Raw genomic sequence first — 25186 nt, forward strand, 5'->3', positions numbered from 1 at the left:
AGTTCTAATGATTACCAAGGAAGTTTGGGGTATTCCCAAGCAATTTCAGTACTGGAACATCGTTAAGTAGATATCTGATTATGCAAAACACTCAAGAATATCTAAGGGAACGAAATGCCTTCATGGAAGTTTTTTTTGAGCTTGTGTATTTCATTTATGTAATTTTGGATATACATATTCTCATTAATCATGCAAATTCTGCCCATGCTTTTTGATACCATATAACTTCACATCTTGGATGCAGATTGGGTGTTTCAGAGTATGTGCAAAGCAATCAATGCAAATCTCCAATTCTTCTTATGTGCTTTACACTATCACTACCAAATACTTATAGTTTGGTCTCATCACTCCAAATAACATTATCCCATTGTTCTACTCTCCATTAAAAATTTTTCATCCTTTGTTTGGGAGACTTTTTTCATGGAATTCTAGCATTTACATGAAATTTACAGTCTGCATCAAACAGTCTTGGCACTCAACCTGATACTGGATTGCCCCATTTCTTCTTGTACACATTCAGATAATTTTCTTTTCCTTTTATTATCTGAGGACAGTCTTTTTATTCTTCTGCCATTATATGATGATGTGCAACAGTTTTTACTGGCCTTTGGTTTTTGCCAGTTTTAGATTTTTTTCATGACTGTAGCTTTGTTCACTTAACTATTTTCTAGGTGCCCAGTCAACTCATTATGAAATTTTATTACACTTTAAAAGCCCATAAACTTGAAAAACACATGCACACACACAGGGGGGGGGAAAGGAGCAATCTTGTAACACATAGTCATCCTCTAAGCTGCACAATATGGAATCATTAACTGAATCCTATAATAACCAAACTGGGGCTTATTGTAAAAACAGATGACAGCTCACTTATCTCTGAACACTCTTGATCACTGGCTACATTCAAAAAATGGAAAACTACCTTACATAAACCTTAGCAAGTTGGCTACCCCCTGGTTATTTTGTTGTAATCTTTGACAGAAAAGATAATGTAACAAATTTTTGATGCACTGCATTCTTGATTAAATTACCTTTCTACTAACATAAAACTTTAGGTTAATACAGTCAAAAGTCGTTAATTCGGACACACATAATCCGGAATAATCTATAATCCAGACCTCAAAGTTTTTAGCTTTCAGGCTTTACAGCTGCGAATATGCGTGTGCGCATACGCCTAATACATTTATGCATGCACGTTTAATGTATGACGGACGGTATAAGCTAAGCTAAAATTATCTAGTTCAGTTAATGTTGCAGATTGCGTTGTTCCTTAATCTTTGAATTAGATCCAGCTTATTATTTTTTGCAGACTGTTTGAGCAATTTTATAAAAGTAAGCTTGAACTTTCGATTATGTCGAATAGAATTTCCGATATATATTTACTAATATGTAAAAGATCTACAAAGCGAAAGTATGTTTCGAAGTCCATTAAACAAAAAGTGGAATTGCTGCACAAAAATGGATAAAGGCATATCCTTTGTTTATCTAAACTTTGTTTATCTTTAACGCCGCGGCGCGCAATGAATTGGAAGTTGATCTGTCTGCACTATCCTTATCTTCAGGGCAGATGTTTTTATTTTATTTGGCTTATAATTCCTTACTAAATGTAGTATTTCATCTCAATATACTCCATCTTTGATATGATTTAAATCAAATTCCTCATCATTATAATTCGCTTCTGATAGTGAAGAAAGTGACAGAGGAAATTGAAAACGAAAAATTTCAATTGACAAATTAGTCGGTATTCGCGACACAGCAATTATAGGACTTGAACAGCGGAACTTTGTTACTGAACAAGAAATTATGTCTTTTTATAAAATTAAAGAGAAAGTATTATCACATAAAACGAAGCAACTTAAACAACTTACATTGAAAGAAATGTTTAATAAAGTAAACAAATAAATATTAAGCTTTTTTTTTTTTTGTAAATTTTGATACCCTTTAGATCAGAATTGTTCTTCATTTCATAAATTACGGTTTCATATTTTTAATTTTATAATTTCTGCATGCCATCTTACCAGAATTAAACTGATGATCTATAATCCAGAATCGCGGAAGTCCCGACGAATCCGGATTAACGACTTTTGACTGTAATACAAAATAAAATGGTGTTAGAAGCCATCAAGTCTCAAAAATAACTTGTTTGAAAGGTTTTTCACAATTTTGGCCATTAACATGTGACCTTAAAACTGCAGAATGTCAATTTTTAAAAACTTTGCGATGACCCTGAATTGATTAATGAAAACGTGAAGAATGGTTAAGAGTGTCCTTCTAAATTACCTACCTCTATAGTGATTGCTACAAAGCTACAAGGCAGATATTTAGTGCAGATAAAACCAGATGATTTAACCAGTGTTTGCATGATAAAAAAGTTGTAGTTATGGAAAAGAAGCAGCATAAGTACCCAGCAAAAATACTTCGTGTTAGTTTATGCAAGATAAAGCTACAAGGAGGGGGGGGGGGAAGTGAAACTTTTATTCCCTTTCCCTTTTCTTTAGAGAGACACAACTTGCAATATTATTGTCATAATCGCAATGTAAAATAGCTGAAATGCATATTTTCAACAAATACTCGAGGGGGACAAATTCTGCCTACACCTTCTGACATAATATAACACAAGATATGTACTGTGAAGTACATAGTTATAACTTTTGAGAGAACACAGATAACTAAACAAATTTTGATTCATTATAGTCTTGATTAAATTATTTTTCCAGTGATAATTTAATGTTATTACTCCAAAACATAGAGGTATTATGAAGCATCAAGACTTAAAAATAAATATGTTCCGAAAGCTTTGAAAAATTTTGGCCCAAAAGAAACTTTTTCCAAAACGTTTCCGCATTTCTCGCCATTAGTGCATACCCACAGAGAAATTTTGGAGCTTAATTAATCCACTTAAACAGCTTTTTTATGGAAAATACCTGAATTAATATTTTAATTGTAAAATTTGACATTTTATTCTTTATACTGAATATTGCTAATTTAACGACACATCAGGAATTTTATTTTTAGTATTTTAATCACAGCTTACTCATGATTAATATGCTTTATATACTTTATATTGCTGCTTCTGATTGCTATTCATCCACACACTATATTTCATTCAAATGCATTTGAATTTTGTTTTCCTGCATTTATGCCTAATAATTTCACACAACCCTAGTTAAGCGGAAAAATTTCATTATTTTGAAATTACTTTCCTGTCTGAGTTTCCCATATGCATCACTGAAATTAAGAAATTTCTCCGATATTTAAAGTAAAACATAGCCCAAATCAAACAAGAATATAATGTTATAATCATCAGAATTCAGTAGAATTTCAACCATCTTTCGAACGCTTAGTGTTCAGAATATTCAACCCAGCAAATTTAACAGTAAATTTTAATTATAAAAACACAATTTATCACAAAAAATGGCTATCTACAGCATATTTTCCTGGAAAATTCAATTTATTATATAAGTCATTTACCGTTTTCTCAGCATACGCATCGCTCTTTATTTTTTTCTTTTAAAATTTTTTTTTTAAAGTAATGAATATGAACTGCATCTGCCAGCAAATTTTTGGTTTTGTATCACAATTTCTCGACAGTTTTGGGGGCTCCCAGCTACCTTTTTGGGGTTTACTTTGCTAATTGTTCTAGTAGTTTTTTGAGTACTTTGTTATGCTTCCAAGAATGATATAACTGAGATGTCCATTGAATGCGATAATGTAGTTGCCGAATGAAGGTAATTATTGTACTAGCACTGTGCCACATTAATAAAAAAAAAAAAAATAAAAAAAAATTATGTACACAGAATCAGAGTGGTAATGATTAAAGATAGCTCAATTATTCATAGTAATAAACTTCACAAAACATGCAAAGTTTCTTGCCATGACACGGACAGCTGCAAAGTTTTCAAAGACTTACTTTCCATTCACTTGGAATAAAAAAATTTACCTGTCATACAACTTACACCAATATGCCAGTAGAGGTGGTCTGCTGCCAAAATTCTTAAAAGGATGCATGACTATGATACTCGTACAATCAAGTAAACATTAAAAAAAATTTCAGATCTTTCAAATTTATATTCAGTATTCAGCTTATGCAGATATGTGTTAAGAATTTATTTGTCCCAACTCTTCAGATTTTCAACTTGCGGCTGATTTATTCACACTGCTCATAAAAATTAAAGGACAACATAAAAACATATATATTTTTGAACGTAAGCCAAGACTTTATTTCTTTGCCAAAAATTTACCCGAAATTCCAAATCGGTGCAAAGTTGAAATGAAAAAAATTCCTGCAATATTTAAACGTATCACCTTGGTGAACATGTTGTCAAGAAGGTAAAACAAATAAAATATTTGCCAATCAAATCCCTGTAAAGTAAAACATCAGGCATCCACAACAGTTTTAACTCTGGTAATTTTAAGTTGTATATAATCTATGGCAATTTATCTTTTGTCTGAGAGATGAGCTAGAATAAATGTTCTCATATGCAAATTTGAAAATACAGATGGTTGCGTTTGCTGACAATCCTAATAACTGTTTAGTTGGTTGGCATTTTTTTGAAAAGTTCAAGAGCACAAAAAGCAAGGCCAAATTTTGCCAACAGATCTTTCATTCTGGCAATGATGCAACAAAAGAGCATTGCAGAAAACTGAAAAATAAAACAGCTCATTTTCATAAAATGATTAACTCATTATATTTAAAATTAATGTCCAGCTAATGGGAAGAAATCTATATTTTTTGGCAGATTAACGGATTCATATTTAAGCCAACACTGATAATTTAGCTTTAGAAAAAGCTCAAAAAATTCCTGGCTAATACATGGTATTTATTAATTAGTTTTCAACCATTGTTTCATTCACTTATCTTCCAAAGAGATTTTTCAAGATAGTGCTGTGATCATGGAGCCAGGAGAAATGGGACACTGTACTGTTTACTTATGATTCCAGATATAGCTTGCACTATGACTCTAGATGTGCTTGAGATCTTTAAGAAATAAGGATCATACAACTTACCATTTCCTTCTTTGTAAAAGATCCCATTTTAATAGAAGCAGTTTCATGGTTTGGTGTCATTAAAAATGGGACCACACTAAGCTACACATCTTTCAAGAAGTTTTTGCAACCAATTACAGATACGTGGACAAGATCTTTAAATCTCATGCAGAGCTGTTATGAACAGATTTTCTACTATGATTAACGCTAGCAGAACGGCACCAAAATTGAACATTCCGTACATTCCTTCTCCGATATCTTCTTCAACATGCACTGGAGAGGTGCACAACTATTCGTATGACTAAGTGACATGCATGTACCCTGAAATTTGCATAATTTTTGGGCCACTCCTTCTTGATGCTGCATTTTTTATGTCAGTAGTGTACATCCACTTGACTCTCGACCTCAAAGTGGATGGGTTGTTTGAATTCTACTGTACAAATGTTGATTAATATTTGTGTATTGATAATTCTTCAGTCTGGAGGGTATGGATCTTTTCATTTTTCTATTTCAGTTGGTGAAATAAGACCACAAAGGAGGTAGTAGTAGGAGGTAGTAATCTCATTGTAACAACCAATAATTTACTGAATGGCATAATAAAAAACGGTGAAGGATTTAAGTCAGAAATGGGGAGGGGGAAAGGTTAAATGGGAAAAAAATGAATGTTTCTTTGAAGTTTAAAAAGGGAGAGGGATTCACAATATGCTAGTAGCCCAATAAATGAAAAGCATTCTCGTATAGAAAAATTATTCAGTGGATTATTCGCTGAAATTAGCATCAATATTTTGGCTTATTCTTTGATGGGGGAGGGGAATCCTTTTTGATCAAACAAATATTTATACTCAACAAACAGATTTAAACACTCAGAAAATGTTACTTTTTAACGTAATCTATTAAGAATTTTTGGTACTTTTCCGTTTTGCCGGCGCAGGCGATAAAGTCGCCAATAATGGTGTAACTGATCCCAAACGGAATATCCTCGCTGGAAACCTTTTACACCTCATTTTCAAAACAAATCGCAGCAATTTCTTATCAGATTGATTGTTTCTTTCAATACTAGCATACAATTGCATAGAATTTTAACCCAGAGAGTTCAATTTTATGCCCTAAGGCCATTCGTGGTAATTAACTTAATTAGGATGCAATCACACTGCTCACCCCAAAGCGGAAATATAGAAAAGGCAGAGTTAAATTCATCAATTCCATTAAGAATGCACTAGCGAAGTAAACCACTGCGGTCTTACGTAATTTCTGAGTAAGCTATTTGTACGAATTGAAATAATTCTTGCATTTACAGTTGCATTCCGAATTAAGATTTAACTTGAAATTAATGTAGATAATTACTGAGAGAATTAGATTTTTGTAGTGTAGTTTACGTGAGATGAGATTACTTGGGGTCACGTGATGTGAACCGGCGAATCAGGATGTTGACCAGGAAAGCATAATACATTCTCAAATTAATGTCTTTTTGCAAATGTATTGTCTTTATTTATTGGTTTTTTACAAAATTTTAAACGATATTAAAATGCTTATGCCTTCAAAATAAAAAAAACCCTTAGATTACATTTGTTTGTTCTTTAAGGATCCTTAGATTATATTTGTTAACAATTTTTATGTGTATACTGTATGTTGTCGCCAGTAAAGTCTGCTTGGCGAGATTTGCGCCGGCGAAACGGAAAAAAACCGAATTTTTTTACAAGTCTCCTTTGGTTTGCAGGTACTCACATTTTGCACCAAGGAACCACATATTCTTCCATACCATGAGATTTGGTTATTAAATATGCATATCTTCGATATTTTTGGTAAGTCTGTTTGGTACTGTATTATCACAAAAAATGAAACAGAAAACAAATTACATTAAATTACATAATACCTCAACTTCCTAAATAGAAAAATATGCAATACACTGAAAAGGCTTTCTTTACAGTCTCCTCATTGCTGGTTTAAAACTAATATTTATTATTAATTCATCTAAAGTTAAGCAAGAAAAGTACATGATTAAATAAAAGAAAATAATTATCCTCATTATTATTAAATGAAGAATCAATGAGTATACAAGCTTATAGCACGTACAGGCAGGGCCAGCGCTAAAAATGTAAGAAATATATATTTTCCAGGCAATGAAGATGTACACCTCTGTGATTTTTGTCACAATTCTATTTAGACCTTTTAAAATGTAATCTTCAAATGATTTTTTATTGATTTCTGTCACATCTTTGTACATATCTTTAGAAACTTAAAAAAAAAAAAAAAAAAATGTCACTTTTTGCACCATTGGATAGACAGGAAGAAAATTGGTGCTCTTCTTTTAAAGCCTTGGAGCTTCCCCCGCCCTGGTTAGGTGCGGCCAGTTTCATTTGGCTTCTTTCCTGGAATAACTCTCTTCACAGACAAAGGAAAACAGAAAATTAGCAGAGCAACAATCTTGTGCTTAGCTCGGATTTTAGTCAAGACAATCGATTTTGATGGCAAACAGGTGAAAATCCTCTTCATCAGAAGCAAAGCCATCTAAGAGGGACCTAATACATTTTTTTTTTTTTTAATGAAAGGCTGGTCAGAGCTTTAAGTAAAGCCTCACTTGATTTTTTACCAATTTTAAACAAAAATGCACACTTCCCAAAGTTCCAAAAAATATGTTTTAAATACTAATAGAGAAATATTTTGGATTACACAGTGTGCAAACTTAAGCAAAAAATTCATTTTTCAACATATAACCATAAAATTGTTGAAAAGGGCTCTTTGTGACCAGTACAATGAAAAGTCAACTCTCAGAAGAAAGGCAATTCACATGCGAATATCACCACCATTATGTCAGAGGGTATGCTAAGACATGCAAAATCTGAGAAGTTGGCATGCATGATGGAAAGCAACATAAAGAGAAGAAAAGATGGCAACATTTCCAGGCATTTTTCTGCAACTGAGATTGTATGTGCTAGTATGGCTATAAAGCATCAGGACTCTTTTGTATGTGGTAGAATGACTGGCAAGCATGAGAAGGAGCATAGTTTGATGTCTGTTGCCCACATGGAACTGATAAAAATGTTTCATGAGGATCAAAAGCCTTCAAATGACAGTCACCAGTAATAGGAAAGGTTGGTGGTGGTCGGCTAAGGAAAACAATGGCGACTGTGAAAAAGAGATCAAAATCAGACAGTAGGCAACACTACTTGGCAGTTGCACACAGGCAAATGGATAACAGGAGTTCCAGTTTACACTGGCCAGATGTTACATAAAGGTTGCCTACTCAACTGCTGCATACCATATATAAACAGCAGCCTATCAGCAGGTGCTGTAGAGAATACAAAGACTGAATACCTCATCAATGGAGTCCTCTATACTGTTGAAGTCGTTTCAGTCTGACAAACGATTCTTAGAAACAGTTGGTAGGGAAAGAAGTAGAGACATGCTTTCATACCACTAACATCAGGGAAAGAGACCACTGGGACGATCCTGATTTGCTTCTATGGAGAGATGTTATGATGAATAGAGCTTCACATTTTCAACACAGGTTCCCTTACTGAAAATTCTTACAGTCATGAAATTATCCTCCAACATGTGTATCTTTTATTGGGATGCCATTGGTCCCGACTTTGTACTTATGGATGACAATACATAACTATACAGTATTCATGTAGTCGAGGAGCTCCTGGAAAATGAAAACACCCACAGAATGAATTGGTCAGCATGCTGCTCTGGTTTAAATCCCATTGAACATGTGTCAGATATTTGCAGGAGGTGCAGCACGATTTTATCCTCCAAAGAGTATCAGACAACTGAAATAGGTGCTCCTTGAAAAATAGAAACTCTTACCACAAGAACTGTTAGATAATCTGGCACCGAGTATTGACAGATGGTGCAATGCGACCATTACAGATAGAGGAGGTCATATCCCTTACTAAGGCTCTTTGTTTTGTGTTCTCCCCCCCAGTTAGTTTTTTTGTACCAATGCCATTCTGTCAATTGTATGTATCTCATTCATTTTTTTTTTTGGCTAATAAACTTTCTTTATTGTTTTAAGTACTACACTGTAACACTGTAGTATGATTTTCATGTCTTCCAGCTGATTTTTTGCGATATTATAACCAAAATCGGAAGTGTTTCTTTAGCTTTGCACACTAGTGTATTTTAATATGTATTTTTTTTTCATTCAAAACTGTTATGGGCTTCAAGTAAAGTACCACTTCCGGTTGTCCACTAAAGACTGCTATGGGCTGCTATGGGCTCCCTGTGAAGAATCACTTCTGGTTGTCCCATTTTATTAAAAATCTAATCCACTCTTTATAGGAATGCAGGAAGCTTAAATACAGAAAATAGAAATTTCATATAAGAGTTAATGGAAAAACTCTCTCTCACACACACAGCAAAAATAAAAAAAAATATATTGTGGGGATCCTAATTTGTGCTTATTCACTGAAAATTCACCATTGAATTTTTGGACCAAAAACCTATGTATAGGTTAGTGGAATATACAGAGTTACCACTCAAGGAAAATGAAATTCCCCAATTTTTCCAGGTGTGTTTTGAGAAAATTCCAGTCTATCAGTATAGTGCATGTTGGCTGTGCTGAGAGGTAAATTAATTATAGCACCACTTAAAAACACAAAAATTTGCCAATTACATATGACTTACAACATTACATATATACTATATATATAATACCCAAAGCATTACAATTATAACTATAATAGTAGCTGTTTTCTCCACTGAAGATTGAGATTAGAATCTGCCCAATCTAGATTATAAAATGTCTTTTTTTACAGATAAATGAAACAAAGAAATCTATTTAATGATATTTTAAAATAAATTCAGTATTCATATTTATTTAGCAGCATACATAAGCAAAAAATATGAGCATTAAATTTCGTGATAATCTGTCATCATACTGCTAGAATTAGTTTCACGATTATGGCAGAGAAAATTGCCTGAAATGTGAAAGTATTATTAACTAATAATAAATAAATTTAAAGGGAAGAAGCCACATTAAATTGTACAAATACCATTAAAATAAAGTTAATTACTCATACTGATTTACAATAATCGGTATTTTGGCGAATATTAAAGGTTTGCCTAAATGACTGATTACTTTTTTCTTTAAATTTTATTTTACTGCAAAATGACAAATAAGGCATTTAAAAAAAAATGTTTAAAAGATTTTGTGGTGAAATCGTAGTATATGTTACGGTCTTGGCACAATTTTGAAATTTGTTGCCAACATCAAAATGACTTGTTTACTGTTCATCATAATGTTGCCAGATTCCGTGAGTACCGTATACTAGGATTAAACCGATTTTGTTTTATATGCGAATGGGAAGGTATTTTCTTTAGTTCAACACCGCGCACTGCACGCATTCCAGAAATTTCATATAAGAGTTAATAGAAAAACTCTCTCTCTCACACACACTGCAAAAATAAAAAAAATATAATGTGGGGATCCTAATTTGTGCTTATTCACTGAAAATTCACCATTGAATTTTTGGACCAAAAACCTATGTACCTCCCTTACCTATGTATAGGTTAGTGGAATATACAGAGTTGCCACTCAAGAAAAATGAAATTCCCCAATTTTTCCAGGTGTGTTTTGAGAAAATTCCAGTCTATCAGTATAGTGCACGTTGGCTGTGCTAAGAGGTAAATTATAGCACCACACAACACAAAAATTTGCCAATTACACGACTTACAACTTTACATATATACTATATATATAATACCCAGAGCATTACTGCACATGCTCATGCGACTCTCTCAATTCTTGAGGTTACTGGAAACTTGCTTTGCCTTTCTAAAAGACAACTTGACTGGAGCTGCGAAAACGGACTCTACCAGCTGCCCGAATGATGCTTACGTGATTCATAATTTGCCAAGAAAGTAATTGCTTCCAATGTTGGCACAAAACTGACCTTTTTGGGGATTACCGTATGAAATTCTTTTTCCAGATTTTTACTAAAATACTTAAAAATTCCTGACGTTTTTGGTCAATTTTCGAATCCTATGACTATAGTTTCAAGCGAAACACCATTCTGACTGTAGAATTTTAACCCAAAACTAATCAACTCTTTATATCAGTGTTGCCACTCAAACGGGAGAATGAAATGTCCTGACATTTTCAGGTTTTCCAGATGTGTTTCAAGAAAATTCCAGTCTATCCGCGTAATGTACGTTGGCTGTGCTAAGATTTAAATTAATTATGGTATTTACATTGGTATTATGGTATTGTGCAGCAAATTCACTTAATTATTCAATAAATCCCAGAGGACATTTATTCTTACTTATTCTTGGTATACTTTATTTGATAATTTTGTTTAGTTTTCCACTTAAGAAACTTAATAAAATTTAAGATATATATATTGGATAACAAATGTATGTTTTATTTAATTATTACTCATGATCATCACCAGTTCAACACGAGGCTAATCCGGTCCTTATAAATCACAATGCAATGCTAAATAGTTAGGTTAGATTTTAGGTAAATTTAATTTGTGTGAGGTATGTTCTTAAAAGGCACCTTAACACATGAAAACACAAATATAATTATAATAGTTATTTTCTCCACTGAAGATTGAGATTAGAATCCTCCCAATCTGGAATAAAGTAAGGCTTTTTTTTGCAGACATTCTGCAGCTAAACGAAAGAAAGAAATCTATTTTAATAAACTGAGGTATTTTATATTTATTTCGCAGCATACATAAGGAAAAAATATGTGCATTAAATTTCGTGATGGTATGTCATCATACTGCTATAATTAATTTCAGGATTATGCCAGAGAAAATTTCCTGAAATTTGGAAATATTATTTACTAATAATAAATAAATTTAGAGGGAAGAAGCAACATTAAATTATATGAATAACATAAAAATAATTACTTAAAAATTGAATTAGAATAATCAACGATATTTTAGCGAATATAGTTATATTACATGGCTAGCCTAGATGACTGATTACTATTTTTTTTATTTTACTGCAAAATGGCAAGGTATTTATTTTAAAAAAAGGTTTAAAAAGATTTTGCGGTAAAATTCTAGTATGCAGCAAGGCTTTGGCACGATTTTGAAACTTGTCGCTAAGACCAAAATGAACCATTTACTGCGCATCATCATGTCGCCAAATCTCATTCTACCATACTTGGAGATTATTCTAACTAAAGAACGTCTATGTAAAGAAGAAAAGGTTCCATACAAGTAAAATGCTATTAAGTCACTTGAATGTGGAGGGAAAATTTGCCAAGGGATTCGGCGACGGAACCTGGCGGCCAGAATTTCCCTCTCCGCGATGTGTACCGGAAATTGAGAAACACGTGTTAAGAAGAAATGTTCTTTGACAAAAAGAAAGCTACGAAAAATCCAAGAAGAAACGTTTTATCAAAGGACGTTTCTTCACGTTTCTTCTTGGATTTTTCGCAATAATTTTTAAAATGGATTTTCGTAGTTTTATTTTCCCCCGAAAATAACTAATTCATGAATTAATTTACTTGCACCAAAAATATTTTCTTTTCGTAGACTACACTTCACGGTTGCGGTGCCGTGTGCTACAAATATAACAAGCAGCAAAGTGTCTCATTTACCCCGCTCCGCATCTGCGAGTGCAATCCAGAGCTGTAACTCGAGAAATAAACAATCTCGTTGTTAGGCGACATGTGCACCACATTATTTTCACTTTTGCGATAATGGCTTATCGACGTGGTGTTCACATCTCTCGCGGTTTGAGACAAAAGCATCTCGACGTGCGTGACACGTCTTTTTAGCGCAAGTGGTTAAATGAATTTTAAACGATATTCATTTTATGAACTCTTGATAACGTGACCTTCGAACTTCGACACTGGTTTCGAGCTTTGGCGACAGATATATTACGCATGCACAGCTGTTTCCCTCTATGATGGAACGGAGCCACGTCTGTTGCAGAGAGGTTTTCCTTCTTTACAATACATATGCTTTGATTCTAACCTCCATGGTACCGTATACTAGGATTAAACCCATTTTGTTTTATACGAGAACAGGTACTTTCTTTAGTTCATGCACTGCACATGCGATTCTCGAGAATACTGGAAACCAAAAGTTGCGAACTTGATTTGCCTTTCTAAAAGACAATCAAATTGGAGCTGCAAAAATTGGCTCTATGCCAGCTGCCCGAATTACACTCACGTGATACACAATTCACCAAAAAAGTTATCTCTTCCGACGTCGGCGAAAAAATTGCTTTTTTTGACGGGATTGTTGTATGAACTTCCCTGACTTTTCCAGATTTTGACAAAAATACTTAAATTCCCTGACTTTTTCCTGAATTGTTTGGCCAATTTTCGAATTCCCTGACATTTTCCGTTTCTCCCGGTTTTCCAGGTAGCATGGCAACCCTGTTATACGAATGTAGAAATTTTAAATACAGAAAAGAGTAAGTAAGGCTACATCCAAAAATATCTGTTTTCAGTAATTAAGATTTTTACAATCATGTAAGGGTTATTGTGGACCAAAAAATTCCTCTCTCTCCCACAGTAAAAACATGTTATGGGGACTCTAATTTGTACTTATTCACTGAAAACTCTCTCTTGGACTTATGCATATGTAAAGGAGGAAAATATTACCTCCTTTACATATGCACACCAGTCGTTGAGAGGTAAAAATACTGAGTGCTCTTATTGCCCTTTAGTGGAGATGTCAATGTTCATGCTCCTTTCTGGGGTTGAATGCTGACCTCGTGTAAACAGACCTTTATGGACTTTAAGTAAAGTACCATTTCGGTTGTCCAATTTTACGCAGTCTAATCAACTCTTAATATGAATGTAGAAATCTAATACAGAAATTTCAAATAAGAGTTATTGGGGATGAAAAATCGTCACACATATACAGACGTCATTCTAAAAATAGTAAAGATGTGTTGTGGATATGCTAATTCATGCTTATTCACTGATAATGCAATATTGAATATTTGGATAAAAGCATTACTATGTATATAGGTTGTTGGGCAGTAAAAACTGTCTTGGGCAATAAATGGTATCTCAAATAACAGACACAATAAATTCCACATGGATTTTGAGATAAAGTCTAATACAAAATCAACATTCAGACTTTGAAACACACTTTTAATATTCTCTATTTTAAAAATATGAGCTAAAAATAGAGAATATTAATAACAAGCAGCAAATGACTTAAGAATCATGAATTTGGAAGGGTATTATGGCTCAATTATGTTGCAAGTTGAAACTTTGGCAGCTTAAACACTGAGGATTTTTATTTTTGTCTTTAAGCAAAATCATGAGACTAGATGTTAACGAGTAAGAAACACAAAAGTTCTAAAGAGGATGACATAAATGAGCTCAGCATGGAAGAAACAGAAAAACTTTAAAAGCAGTAACTAAAAGTGATTGTGGATGAAATATCTTCAAAACAAGAGAGCAAGGTTCAAGGAATTATAACCCCCTAATAAAACAGTAGCAAACAGCAGTGTAAGTATTTTCAATAGCTACACTATATATCACTTTAGACAGATTTTAAAAGAAGAAAAAACAAACAAACAAAAAAAAAATTTTTTTTTTTTTTAATGAGATGGATGTTGAGTCAGTCTCAATCAGAAAAGTGACACTTAGAGATAAAAAAAAGGGGGGGCAAGTTACCTGTTCTTTTGAATGGAAAGCATCTGCCCCCATACAAATATCTCGTCCGTTCCCTTTGTTCACAATCTTCTGCTTGTGCCATCAACTCTCTTTCGTACAAGCATGTAAAATTAAGTGTATGCCTTTTATATTTATTTAGTACTATGTTTATAATTCCTTTGTCTTAGAATCCATGATTTTCATTGGTTTTGTATAATGAACTTAAGCACAAAGTATTATTGTGAAGTTTAAACAGGCAAATCACCTGTGTTTTAAAATCAGATTAATTCATTTTACATAAATTTCAATTTCTAGGGGGTGGAATAGCTTTGTTTTCTGCATACACTGAAGATGATGACCAACCTTCAGAAATGAATTGCATTTGTGAATTGAAATTTCAATGTAGTTTATGTGACCATTGGAAACTGCAATCGAATAACCAGTGTGTAAGTGACATCACTCTCTATATCCAGTAATAAATTTTTTTTGTCACTTGGTGTATATATATAGGATTATAATTTATAATATTTCGATTTCTTACCTCCTTTAATAATGTATACCTTTATTTCAGTGAATGGAAGTTTATGAAAACAAACCAAAGGAAGTAATTATACAAATTTAGCTAATAGAAGCTATTTAAATACAGGTCTTAATTAGCAGATCCCAAAAGCAATGTCACCTACGAGGTTATCAAACTTACAAACTTGGCCAATGGTGGTCTCATAAATGTTTAACAATTAACAGTAAGATTTAAATGTACTTAAAACAAGTGAATAAAAACGATTTTTTAACAAATTTTTTGTATAAAGTGAAGAAAACTATTTTGCCCTTCAGGGTTTGAACGAAAGTTTTTCACCTGTGATCTTCACATACTACCATATTTGCCAACTATGAGAGTGAGGATCTGATTTTTTAAACCCAAAGGGGCAATTTGCCCAGAAGGGCTATTAATTTCGTTTTGGCATTTTGCACCGATTCACTATAAACGGCAAATCACTTTTTAAATTGTTACCACCAAATATTACAGCTCTGTATTATTGTTAAAGAAATTAAATAACAAAAAAATCTGCATAAATGTATGTATGTTTCTTGCATTGTGATAAAACAACAGTACCTAAAACCATCAAATTTTGAATAATGTAATTCTCCTGTGAATATGGGCATCGGGAAGACCAAATTTGAAATTTATTTTATTATCTATTCCATATTTTGTAAAGCATTTATGAGTTTTTAATTAAGAAACTCAATGATTTTAAAGTGCGCAATGGAAACGCTGCATGGGGAAAAGCATTTTAATCTCCAGCGTGCAGGACTGCATCGGAAATTCTAAAGATATGCTCTTTTAAATATTTTGTGATATTGCTGTTGAACTGAATTTTATTGTTTAAGTACAAAGAACATGATATTAAATAAATAAACTTAATACCCAAAACGTTAAAAAAAAGTCCCTTTGGGCGTAACATAAAATCTGAAAGCCTTCTGATTTTTTTTTTTTACATCAGGGAAAAGAATTAAATTTTTTTACATCAAGGAAAGAATTAATAAGTTAATTTTAGTGAGAAAATTCGTACAAATTTCAAAAGTATTAATCATGATTGCAGTAAAAAAATAATCAATGGAAAATGAAAAATTAAGGAAGTTAAATTTATTTTAAGATTAGATTTTTTGTTCCATTTTCATTAAAATGAAATTCTGCTTCATAACAATTCTTACTAAGTTTAAATCTAATAATCAAATATTCTCAAGTTAATTAAATTACACCAATATTTTAAAACTCGGAAAAAATTCTTTTTGTTTCAAATAATACAACTTTAAAATATTGTTAGTTCAACAATATCACAACAATGTTATAACACATCTTGTCGATATAGTATATTGATCTTATTGTAACATTAAGTCCTTGTATGGCATTTATTTTCATAGACATACACTTTCAGTGTTATAGATTCTTTACATTAGGAAAAAGTAAAAGTTATGACATTTTTTAATTTAAAAAGGTTTCTGACATTAACAGACTAAATCACAAGCACTGCTATGTACACTGTTATGAAACATTTTGAACAATATAAAATTTTTCCAAAAGGGAAATCTTATTTGATCTACATTCTAAAAATTAGCTGCAGGCTTCAATATTCCGACATAGATAATTAATAACATTATCTGCATGTATTAAAAAAAAATTCCTAGATGAACAAATTTTTTTTACATAACTATTAGATTATGATCCTAAAGCAATAACTATATTATTCATGCATTTTCAGCATACCATATGTAAAAAATTATAAATTAATGAATGCTACACAGCAGTAACTTACAAAGGAATATAACTGAACAACATATGAAAAGGTGAAAAAATCAACGTAAAATAATTCAATTTAGTTGTTAACTTACCCAGGCAAGGTAAAAAAAAAAAAAAAAAAAAAAAAAAAAAAAAAAAAAAAGCAAAAATACAAGACTCTGAAATTTAATTTCTTTGATTTTTGCGGTATTGGTTTCAAATTTCATGATTAAATTTCATGAAAAAATTTTATGTAACTAAATTATGCCTTGTCATAATTTTGCTTCTTTTTTCAAACATAATATTTATAACTGTGATTTGGTGTGTTCTAAACTGTAACCTGATACTGACAGCTGACTGCAGTTAATCACAGAGTCATGCTGCAAAAAGGAAGGGGGGGACTGTGTTTTTTTTTCCCTAAGTGTCCAGAAGTTCCTTTTTTGTGTGAAGATTGTAAATTACTATTCATTAGTAGACGGACAAATGAGACATTATGCTAAAAAGTTGAGTAATTGTGTTGTATTAGGAAAAAATACTTTTTAAAAGTTGAGAATGAACATGTGCTCTAATAAAACATAGCTACATAGTTTAACCCCTTCGAGCTGGGTAGCGAAAACGCGCGCTTATCGCGGAGGCCGGCAGTGTCTTCCTCGAGCGTCTCTCCAGGGCCGGGGGTTTTTTTGCTACTAAGCCTAAATCCATGAAATTTCCGAAGTATCAACGCATTGTTTAATAATGCTCTATAGAGTATTTAAATGGCTTATGCTTTATAGATATTTTTATATATATATACTTTAATTACCTTATTTCTTGTTTAAATGCATATTTTACACATTTTATTTTAATTACTCACCTTTTCATGACTTTTAACATTATACATCTGAAAACTAAATATATTACTTAAAATTCTCTTTTCGTATGAAAAATTTGAAAATAGGGATCTACACACAGTCCTATGTTACATTCCTTGAACTCGTAATAAATCATTTGCCGTTTTGGAGGATTTTTCCGGGAATGTGAACAAACGAAGCATCGTAGTCTCATTTTCTTATCAGTCTCTTCTGAACAATGTTTTGGAAAATGTCTTTCAGTTAATCTTTCAGAGTCAATATTAGAATATCAGAATTTCAGAATCAATATCTGAAATATTTTGCATCATTTCTGCTATTTCATGCTCTGTTAAACATTTTCGACGCTTCGACATTGCAACGGTAACAGAAAGAATTCACGTCTAACAAGATCTAATTATTTTCTAAAAACTGAACTGTAAACCGAAATACTCACCGCTTTAGCGCATATAAAACTTCTACTTACAATAAACAACTACCACGTGCGAATAAAGTGCAATTTAAAGAGACGTCATAAATCACGCCATTCGGAAACATTTAGTTCCCCATTTGTTTATATAATCAAAAACACGTGTATGTGAGTCATGCTTCTCTCATTTCGAGTAGAAGGTCTAATGTACATGTATCTGAAACCATATGGACATACAGTGCCATCTTGTGGCAGAAATTATAGTTTGAAAAACGTTCCAGGATGCTGGCACAAATACGTGACAGTAGGTAGTAAATGGGAAAATGCTGTCACGCCTGCGTGTCGGCCGGTAGGTGAGTGTGTTCGTTGCTGGCACTAAGACGTGACAGTCGGCGCGAAGGGATTAAGAAAAGTATAACATTTACAAAACTAACTTTTCAAATTTAAACATGAAAACTTCAGTCATTTAAAACATTTTTGTAACTGAAAGTATACGTACTGAAAAATAATTGACCCAACAGTTGAAAAAAGCAACAGAAGTAATTTTATGGACATTGTGTGTTTGTTAAAAACTTTCTCATGAAATAAACACATCAACACACAAATTACTGTCAAACACACTTTAAAGTTGCTAAAGCCTTGGGTACTTGTTAATTCTAGCAAAACAGAATGGAAGAATTCTATTTCCAAAGTGGGAACACTGATTTTTTACAAAACAAAGCATACAAATTCATACAGAAAGTAAAATGCCTGCACAGTATTGCCACTACACAGTAATAATCCGGCATCATTTTTAGTATCTTTGCAAAAATGTTTGAATTCATTAAAAAAAAAAAAAAAAAACGGATTTTGCATCTAGAATAGTTTTCATAAACACCTGGGAAAATAAGCCAAATTAGTGGGGTAGATATACATTATCACAGACTCATGAAAGATTTACCAAGCAAATAAACTATAAGTAGGCTGATCAGATCTTCAGCACAGCAAAAGCATGGATATTAAGGTATCCTATAACAGTAGAGACATCAGGCAAAAATCAAGAAGCTGGTACTCATTTTTTTTTTGTCAGCTGATTAGCAGAAGATATGATCTAGAAATGCTGGTAGAAGTTGATACAATGGGTGCTGTTAAGCTGAAAATAGGTAACTTTTTTGACTTAAAATATTCAACACAATACATATTCTCAGGGGTACACAGGCTTATTTTTCAAGCACCACAAATATTACACATAAGAAAGGTCAAGATGGTGCATGGCCTATTACTGCATCTGAAGACCTTGCAAAGGCAACTCGCATTTCAAACTGGAGCAGCCCTAGTACAAGAATCAGGTTATTTCATGCCACAGACTGAAAGAAAGTTCTTAATATGCAAAAGGAACTTCTTTTCTTCTACTTTAGCAGAAAAGCACTTAACCCCTTACTCGTCACAAAATTTATTAAAAATTCATTAATTTTTATTAATGCTTATAAAATTTTAAATAAATTTATGTAATAAAACTATATTTTTCATTAAATTTAAGTTTTTTTTAACTATGTAAAATTTATTACCTTATTTTACTTTATATTTGGCTTTCCTCTTACACCTAAGCTAGGCAGAAAAGTTTCAATACAGGCCTTTAAGATTACATGTAAATTTGGAGAGATAAAAATCACGTATGTTTACATAATACACACTATTATCTGCAAATGGCGATGCTTTTATTGACATCAATAATAGCTGTAATATTTTCAAAAATTTAATAATTTTTCTGGGTATGGTAAAGTCTGAAACATGGTAAGCTACATTGCAATCTTTACAATAATACCTAGTTGATCCTGTATTTCTTTTAGCAGTAAGTATGGCTCCTCCAAATGAAACAAATATAGTTCTGGTTTCAAAAGCACATTCAGTTCGTGAAAGAGAATATAAACCATGCTGCAGCAAGGATGTTTGGCATTGGTGAAAGCTCCATACATGAGTGGAAAAGAAATGGTATTGCAGTAAACAGTATGACAAAGAATGAATGTGTTTTACGGAAAGAAGTAACGAAATGATCCATCATAAAAGAAAGTGTTGCGAACTGGGTTCTATAAAATCACTTGAATCGCCAATAACGGTATTTACATACATGTACAAATCAATTATTTTTATATCCGACGTATAACGCACACCCATAAATCTCAATCTAATTTTTTGTATTAAAAGTGCGCATTATACATCTGAATATACAGTATTTATTTTCTGATACACAAGTACCTTAAGATTGAAGATATTACTTGACCCAGTGCATTAACTAGATATTAGTCCTACTGAACACATCAAAGTTTTCACATGATGCCTACCTGTGGATGCTAACATTTCCCCTACAGCTTCTAAGAGCTTAAATTTGCTCTTCTGAACAAACAAATACAAATCCTACAGGATTTAATCCATTTTAATTAAAGGAAAACCCCCACCACCTATATTTTGATTCATGGTAATCACACCACACTAACTGGTTTTAAGCATTAGAAAGCAGATTAAAGTGATTTGCTTCTTTTGACCATGTATTTCTAATACAAATTTTAAGTACTTTTAATGTTTGCCTCAGTGGCACATAAAAAGTGTACCACTTTTATTCAAGCTTACTTAAAAATATAGTACTTTAATGCACATAATTTAAAATTTTTAAAAGTAGCCTTTGATTTTGTATGCCACAGTATATATAGTGACTGGATATATTATTATCGTGAACACTTACATATTCAATAATCATAGTTTCAAAGAAGTTCAACCCTTTGAGCCCTGGATTTTTTATATGGTGTGAAGATAGGTTTAAAAATATCATTCATAAATGTAACCAGATAGCTGAGAAATTATTAAAAAACAAATGTAGTTCTGAAACATGAACTGCATAATAATATAGCATACACAAGCAAAATGAAATGAATTCAAATTAAAATGGTTACATTCTATTACAAATTTCTACATTAAATAAAAGGCCTTCCCATTTGGCTTTCTTCCGCACAGATAAATTTTGATAAAGCAATTTAGCTATGTCTGGATGAGTATAAATATAAACAATGATGCACAAAAATAGTTAGCACAAAATTTAATCAAATATTTTAATAAGAGGAAAAATAGTCTCCGGTCATACAATTAAATACTAGCAACTAAATTAATCAGTGTTAACTACATTTTAACAGCATATAGCTAAATATGCTTTCCCTGCATACCACCACCTACATTTAGGACTTCAATATATTATTTCACTGCATAAAGAGTAATACAGTTCTAATCATTAAAAAAAATGAATCAATACAATATTGATCGGTAGCTAACTTTTAAGGAAGAGGATGGCATAGTCAGATGATTTAAAATAAAGCACTAATAAAGAAATGCATAAATTCATCTAATATGAAGAGCACATATACAATATTTTAATCACTGTATTTTCTAAAGTATGAATACAATAAATTTCATTCAGAGGATAAGAAACTCAAAGACACTGTATTTTGATACATTACTCTTCCCCCCTTTTAAGTTGGAAATGAAGCTGAATGAATTGTTTTGCTAGAATATCAATACCCAAGAAACTTAATTGCAAATGTTTCTAGTTTAAAATGGATTCGAACAGATGAATGCATAAGACTGACAGACAGAGTTAAAGGATGAATTGTTATTATCAATGCCTGTGCTCAAAAGGACAGAAAGGATAAGTGTCTTTAACATTTTGAAATGTAAGCGAAAGGAGAATAAAAGTCAAGCTCACGAGAAAGTGAAAGAGAAATAGCAGAAAACTTACATGAAGGAGAGAAGAGATCACTATCAGAAGTTAGGGCACTATATTGAAGTGAATCTCCTAAAGGAGGAGGATGAGGTTGTGCCTTTTCCATTTGTTGTGGCAGTTGTTGCTGTTGCTGACCTTGTTTTCTACGTCTCAAGCGAAAGGAGCGCTTGTATTTGTATTTCTGACGATGAGTAGTTTTATATCGAGAATCATCATCTTCAGATAAATCGCTGCCCTCAGAGGGAGAATTGTTTCCACTTCCACGAACTGAAATCATAGTAAATTCTCATCTCACAGTCATCTACTTACTTTACTACCTAAACATTGCTCATGACTGGTTTATTGATACAAAAATCAGATGTAGAAACATGTTCTAAAGAAGCTAAATTCAATCACAATTTAGTCCAAGAAACAGTTCTACAGTACGTTTACACCCAAGGGAAAAACATCACAAGCACATGTGAACTTCTAAATTCCGATTTTTAAAATTTTAAGTCACAAGGTGATTGATCTACATGTGTCAAAATAATGGGATTACAGAAATGACAATGGACAAAAGAAAAACAGTGAAAAAGGTTTTACACACTAGTATTCAAGCAATAATATTCACACTGGTGAAAACATCTAGCAACACAATCTAATCACACATGAAGTTAACAAATGTTTCATAGGGTTTAAAAACAATATTAGGAAAGTAGCACATTATTATAATAACTCCCCCTTTCAAAAATATACTGCTTAGCTGCCAATTTCAAAAATATATATAGAGAGCTTCATTTAAATATTAAAAAAATGTTTTCTTACCTTTTGTGTTAATAACATTAATTTCTCACATAAGTAAATATTTATGAAATTTGTATGCGAAATTGATAATTTTTAAATATAGTCAATAAACTACATAACATAAAGAACATGGAAGTATTATTTTAATGACATCAAATAAAAGATATGGAAATCAAGTATGTACTGCACATCAGTTAAAAAACCATAAGACAGTTATTGAGCTATAATTAAAGATTTAATGCAATAATTCGCTTTACATAATTCATGCAGAAAGAAGGAAGCATTAAATTATTTACTGTAAGATGCAACAAAAAGAAGTATTAACAGTATTATAATTTTTTTCTAGAAGCACAGAAAACTCAGAAATTAGTTTTCAAATCAAGCATTCACCAGCTAAAATAAATAAATAAATAATTAAATAAATAAATAAATAAATAAATAGATTCAGGAAAAGGAAAAAAAGACAGGGGGAAAAGAAAGACATTTTTGGTGCGCATTATTCGTTATTGGTAGCACTACTACTGCATGCAATGTGCAGAAGTCTCAACATAAACCATGCAGTACTATACTGAAATAGTGCCATGGGACAACGAAAATACCTTTGTCGAGTGGATCAAGAGATTGAGCAGTCACAATCCTCTGACCCCCAGGAAATGGTGGGAGTGGAGGTGGTGGACCCTCAAATGAAGGGATCCGGGGAGGAGCTACAGGTATCCCACGCTTTTTACGAGTTTTCTTGTGTGGGGTGGGTTTACGATTTGCCTTAGTATAAACTTCCCTTTGTCTGCGCTCCAGTGAACTCCATTCACTTTCAGAATCAGAGCCTAACAAGTGAGGAATACAAGCATAGCCGTTTATAAGGGAAAACTTTGCATCTAATTAGCAAGCAAGAAAAGAGTAAACGCTAGAACATCATGTTTATGAAAGAAACTGCTGTGAATGCTTATGAATTTTTTTAACAGATCAATCAAACAAGAAAATTTGCAAAATACTATTTAAAACAGCATCTTGCAGATTCACAGTTAACTAAAAAATACTAATTATAAATAATGGATTTTTCTTTTTTTGCCATTGATACACAACTGGTGCAATGCATTTTAAATCAAAAATTTTGTTTTATTAAATAAAATTTCACATACAAAATGCTACAATTCTAATCTCATTAACAAAGTATACAATTAAGTGTAAGCATAAAAGTGATACAATATAAAAAAAAATGATTTAGATTAATGATTACTTACCACGGTCAAAGGTATCTCTGTTCCCATGCCTCCTTGTTAAAGATCTTATTCGATGAGGTTTACTGTCTGGCAGTGCATTATGAACAACTGCATATTCATACTCATTCCGATCAGCTGAAAATAAGTGAATAGCATCCTGGAAAATAAATATTAAAATCATTAGTTCAGATTTTCATTAGTGCAGACGAACAATACTTATTCCAAGAATTTGAGAGTAAACCCCGAAATTTGTTTTTCAAAAATGAAAAATGCATTTTATACATGCAATCACTAGTATTACCTTCACTTGAGCATATTCATTGCCAAGATCCATACTCTCAGGAGTTGCCAACGGAGCATGCACCAAACCAACTTTTGGCAAAGTAGCTCCAGGTTTATGAGAGGTTAAATTTATTCTTCCTATAGCATCAGTCAAATGACCATATTGCTTGAGATCTATTTTCTTCGGCTGAAATAACACACAGCTATATGAAAAATTGAGTATAATAACTGGAGAATAAACTTTATTAAAAATATAAATATAACCTCTTTAAAAAGCAAAATTGAAAGAGTCAAGAAAACTTGTAATGGAAAGATTCAAAGATAAAATTAAGAGCCACAAAGAATCTTAAGAAAAAGACTAATGTATGACTTCGTAGTTTAATTCTTCATAGCTCATAATTCATACAAACTGGCTACAAGTGGCAACAATCTGTGCTTTTTGCTGGTTGGAGGAAGGGGAAAGTTTAAATTGAGAAAGTGATATATATATATAGCGAGCTTGTACTTTATAAAAACTGGCTACAAGTTTATTAACAACCACGATCTGTGCTTTCTGCTGGTTTGAGGAGAAAAAGAGTTTAAAGTGAGAAAATAATAAATATAGTACTAAGTCCAGGATCTTGAAATGTGTGGAACTTTGGATGTTTAGATTTTGGAACAGCTTAAATCTGGTATGACTGTAGGTAAAAAAAATCACACACACAAAAGAGAGATTGCCTGTGAAGTAATGGAACATTTATCTTCAGAGAACCAAATTTACATGCCTCCCAAAATCCTCAATGTTAACATTTGTCTTGTTTCATTAAAATATTTTTTCAATATAAGTTCTTCCAGCAATTTCATTTGTTTTGTTTATCCCTCTTTGTTTATGTCTATGCAAGCATTTTTATAATAACTGCAGACTTGTTCTGTCATGACTTTGCAATGTTCTTCATAACAGAATTTTAAACTAAAATATTTCAAAAATTCTAGGACAGTTTTATGGCAGCATCAATTTTAATAAGGCTACTTTATTCTTACATCTCAACACATGAGAAATTGATATTCATTGG

At 32.2% G+C, this 25186-nt stretch overlaps 1 protein-coding gene across 14 annotated transcripts in view; it reads right to left on the reverse strand.

The window, feature by feature from the left end:
- Positions 1–25186, reverse strand: part of RhoGAPp190 (Rho GTPase-activating protein 190) — a 209204-nt gene that overhangs the window by 38459 nt on the left and 145559 nt on the right. For 11 of the 14 annotated variants that reach the window (XM_085809046.1, XM_085809044.1, XM_085809048.1 and 8 more), the window contains 4 exons: positions 24154–24321; positions 23874–24009; positions 23232–23456; positions 21865–22116 (listed from right to left, as the gene is read on the reverse strand). In XM_085809046.1, coding sequence (XP_085665172.1) covers positions 21865–22116; positions 23232–23456; positions 23874–24009; positions 24154–24321 — 781 coding nt within the window. The remainder of the gene's footprint in view (positions 1–21864; positions 22117–23231; positions 23457–23873; positions 24010–24153; positions 24322–25186) is intronic. The other 3 variants (XM_085809050.1, XM_085809051.1, XM_085809052.1) reach the window with 3 other exon arrangements.

The sequence above is a fragment of the Stegodyphus dumicola genome, chromosome X2 (assembly GCF_044657685.1).
Source record: "Stegodyphus dumicola isolate Sdum_Otavi_A_Nest chromosome X2, ASM4465768v1".
NCBI lineage: Eukaryota > Metazoa > Arthropoda > Arachnida > Araneae > Eresidae > Stegodyphus > Stegodyphus dumicola.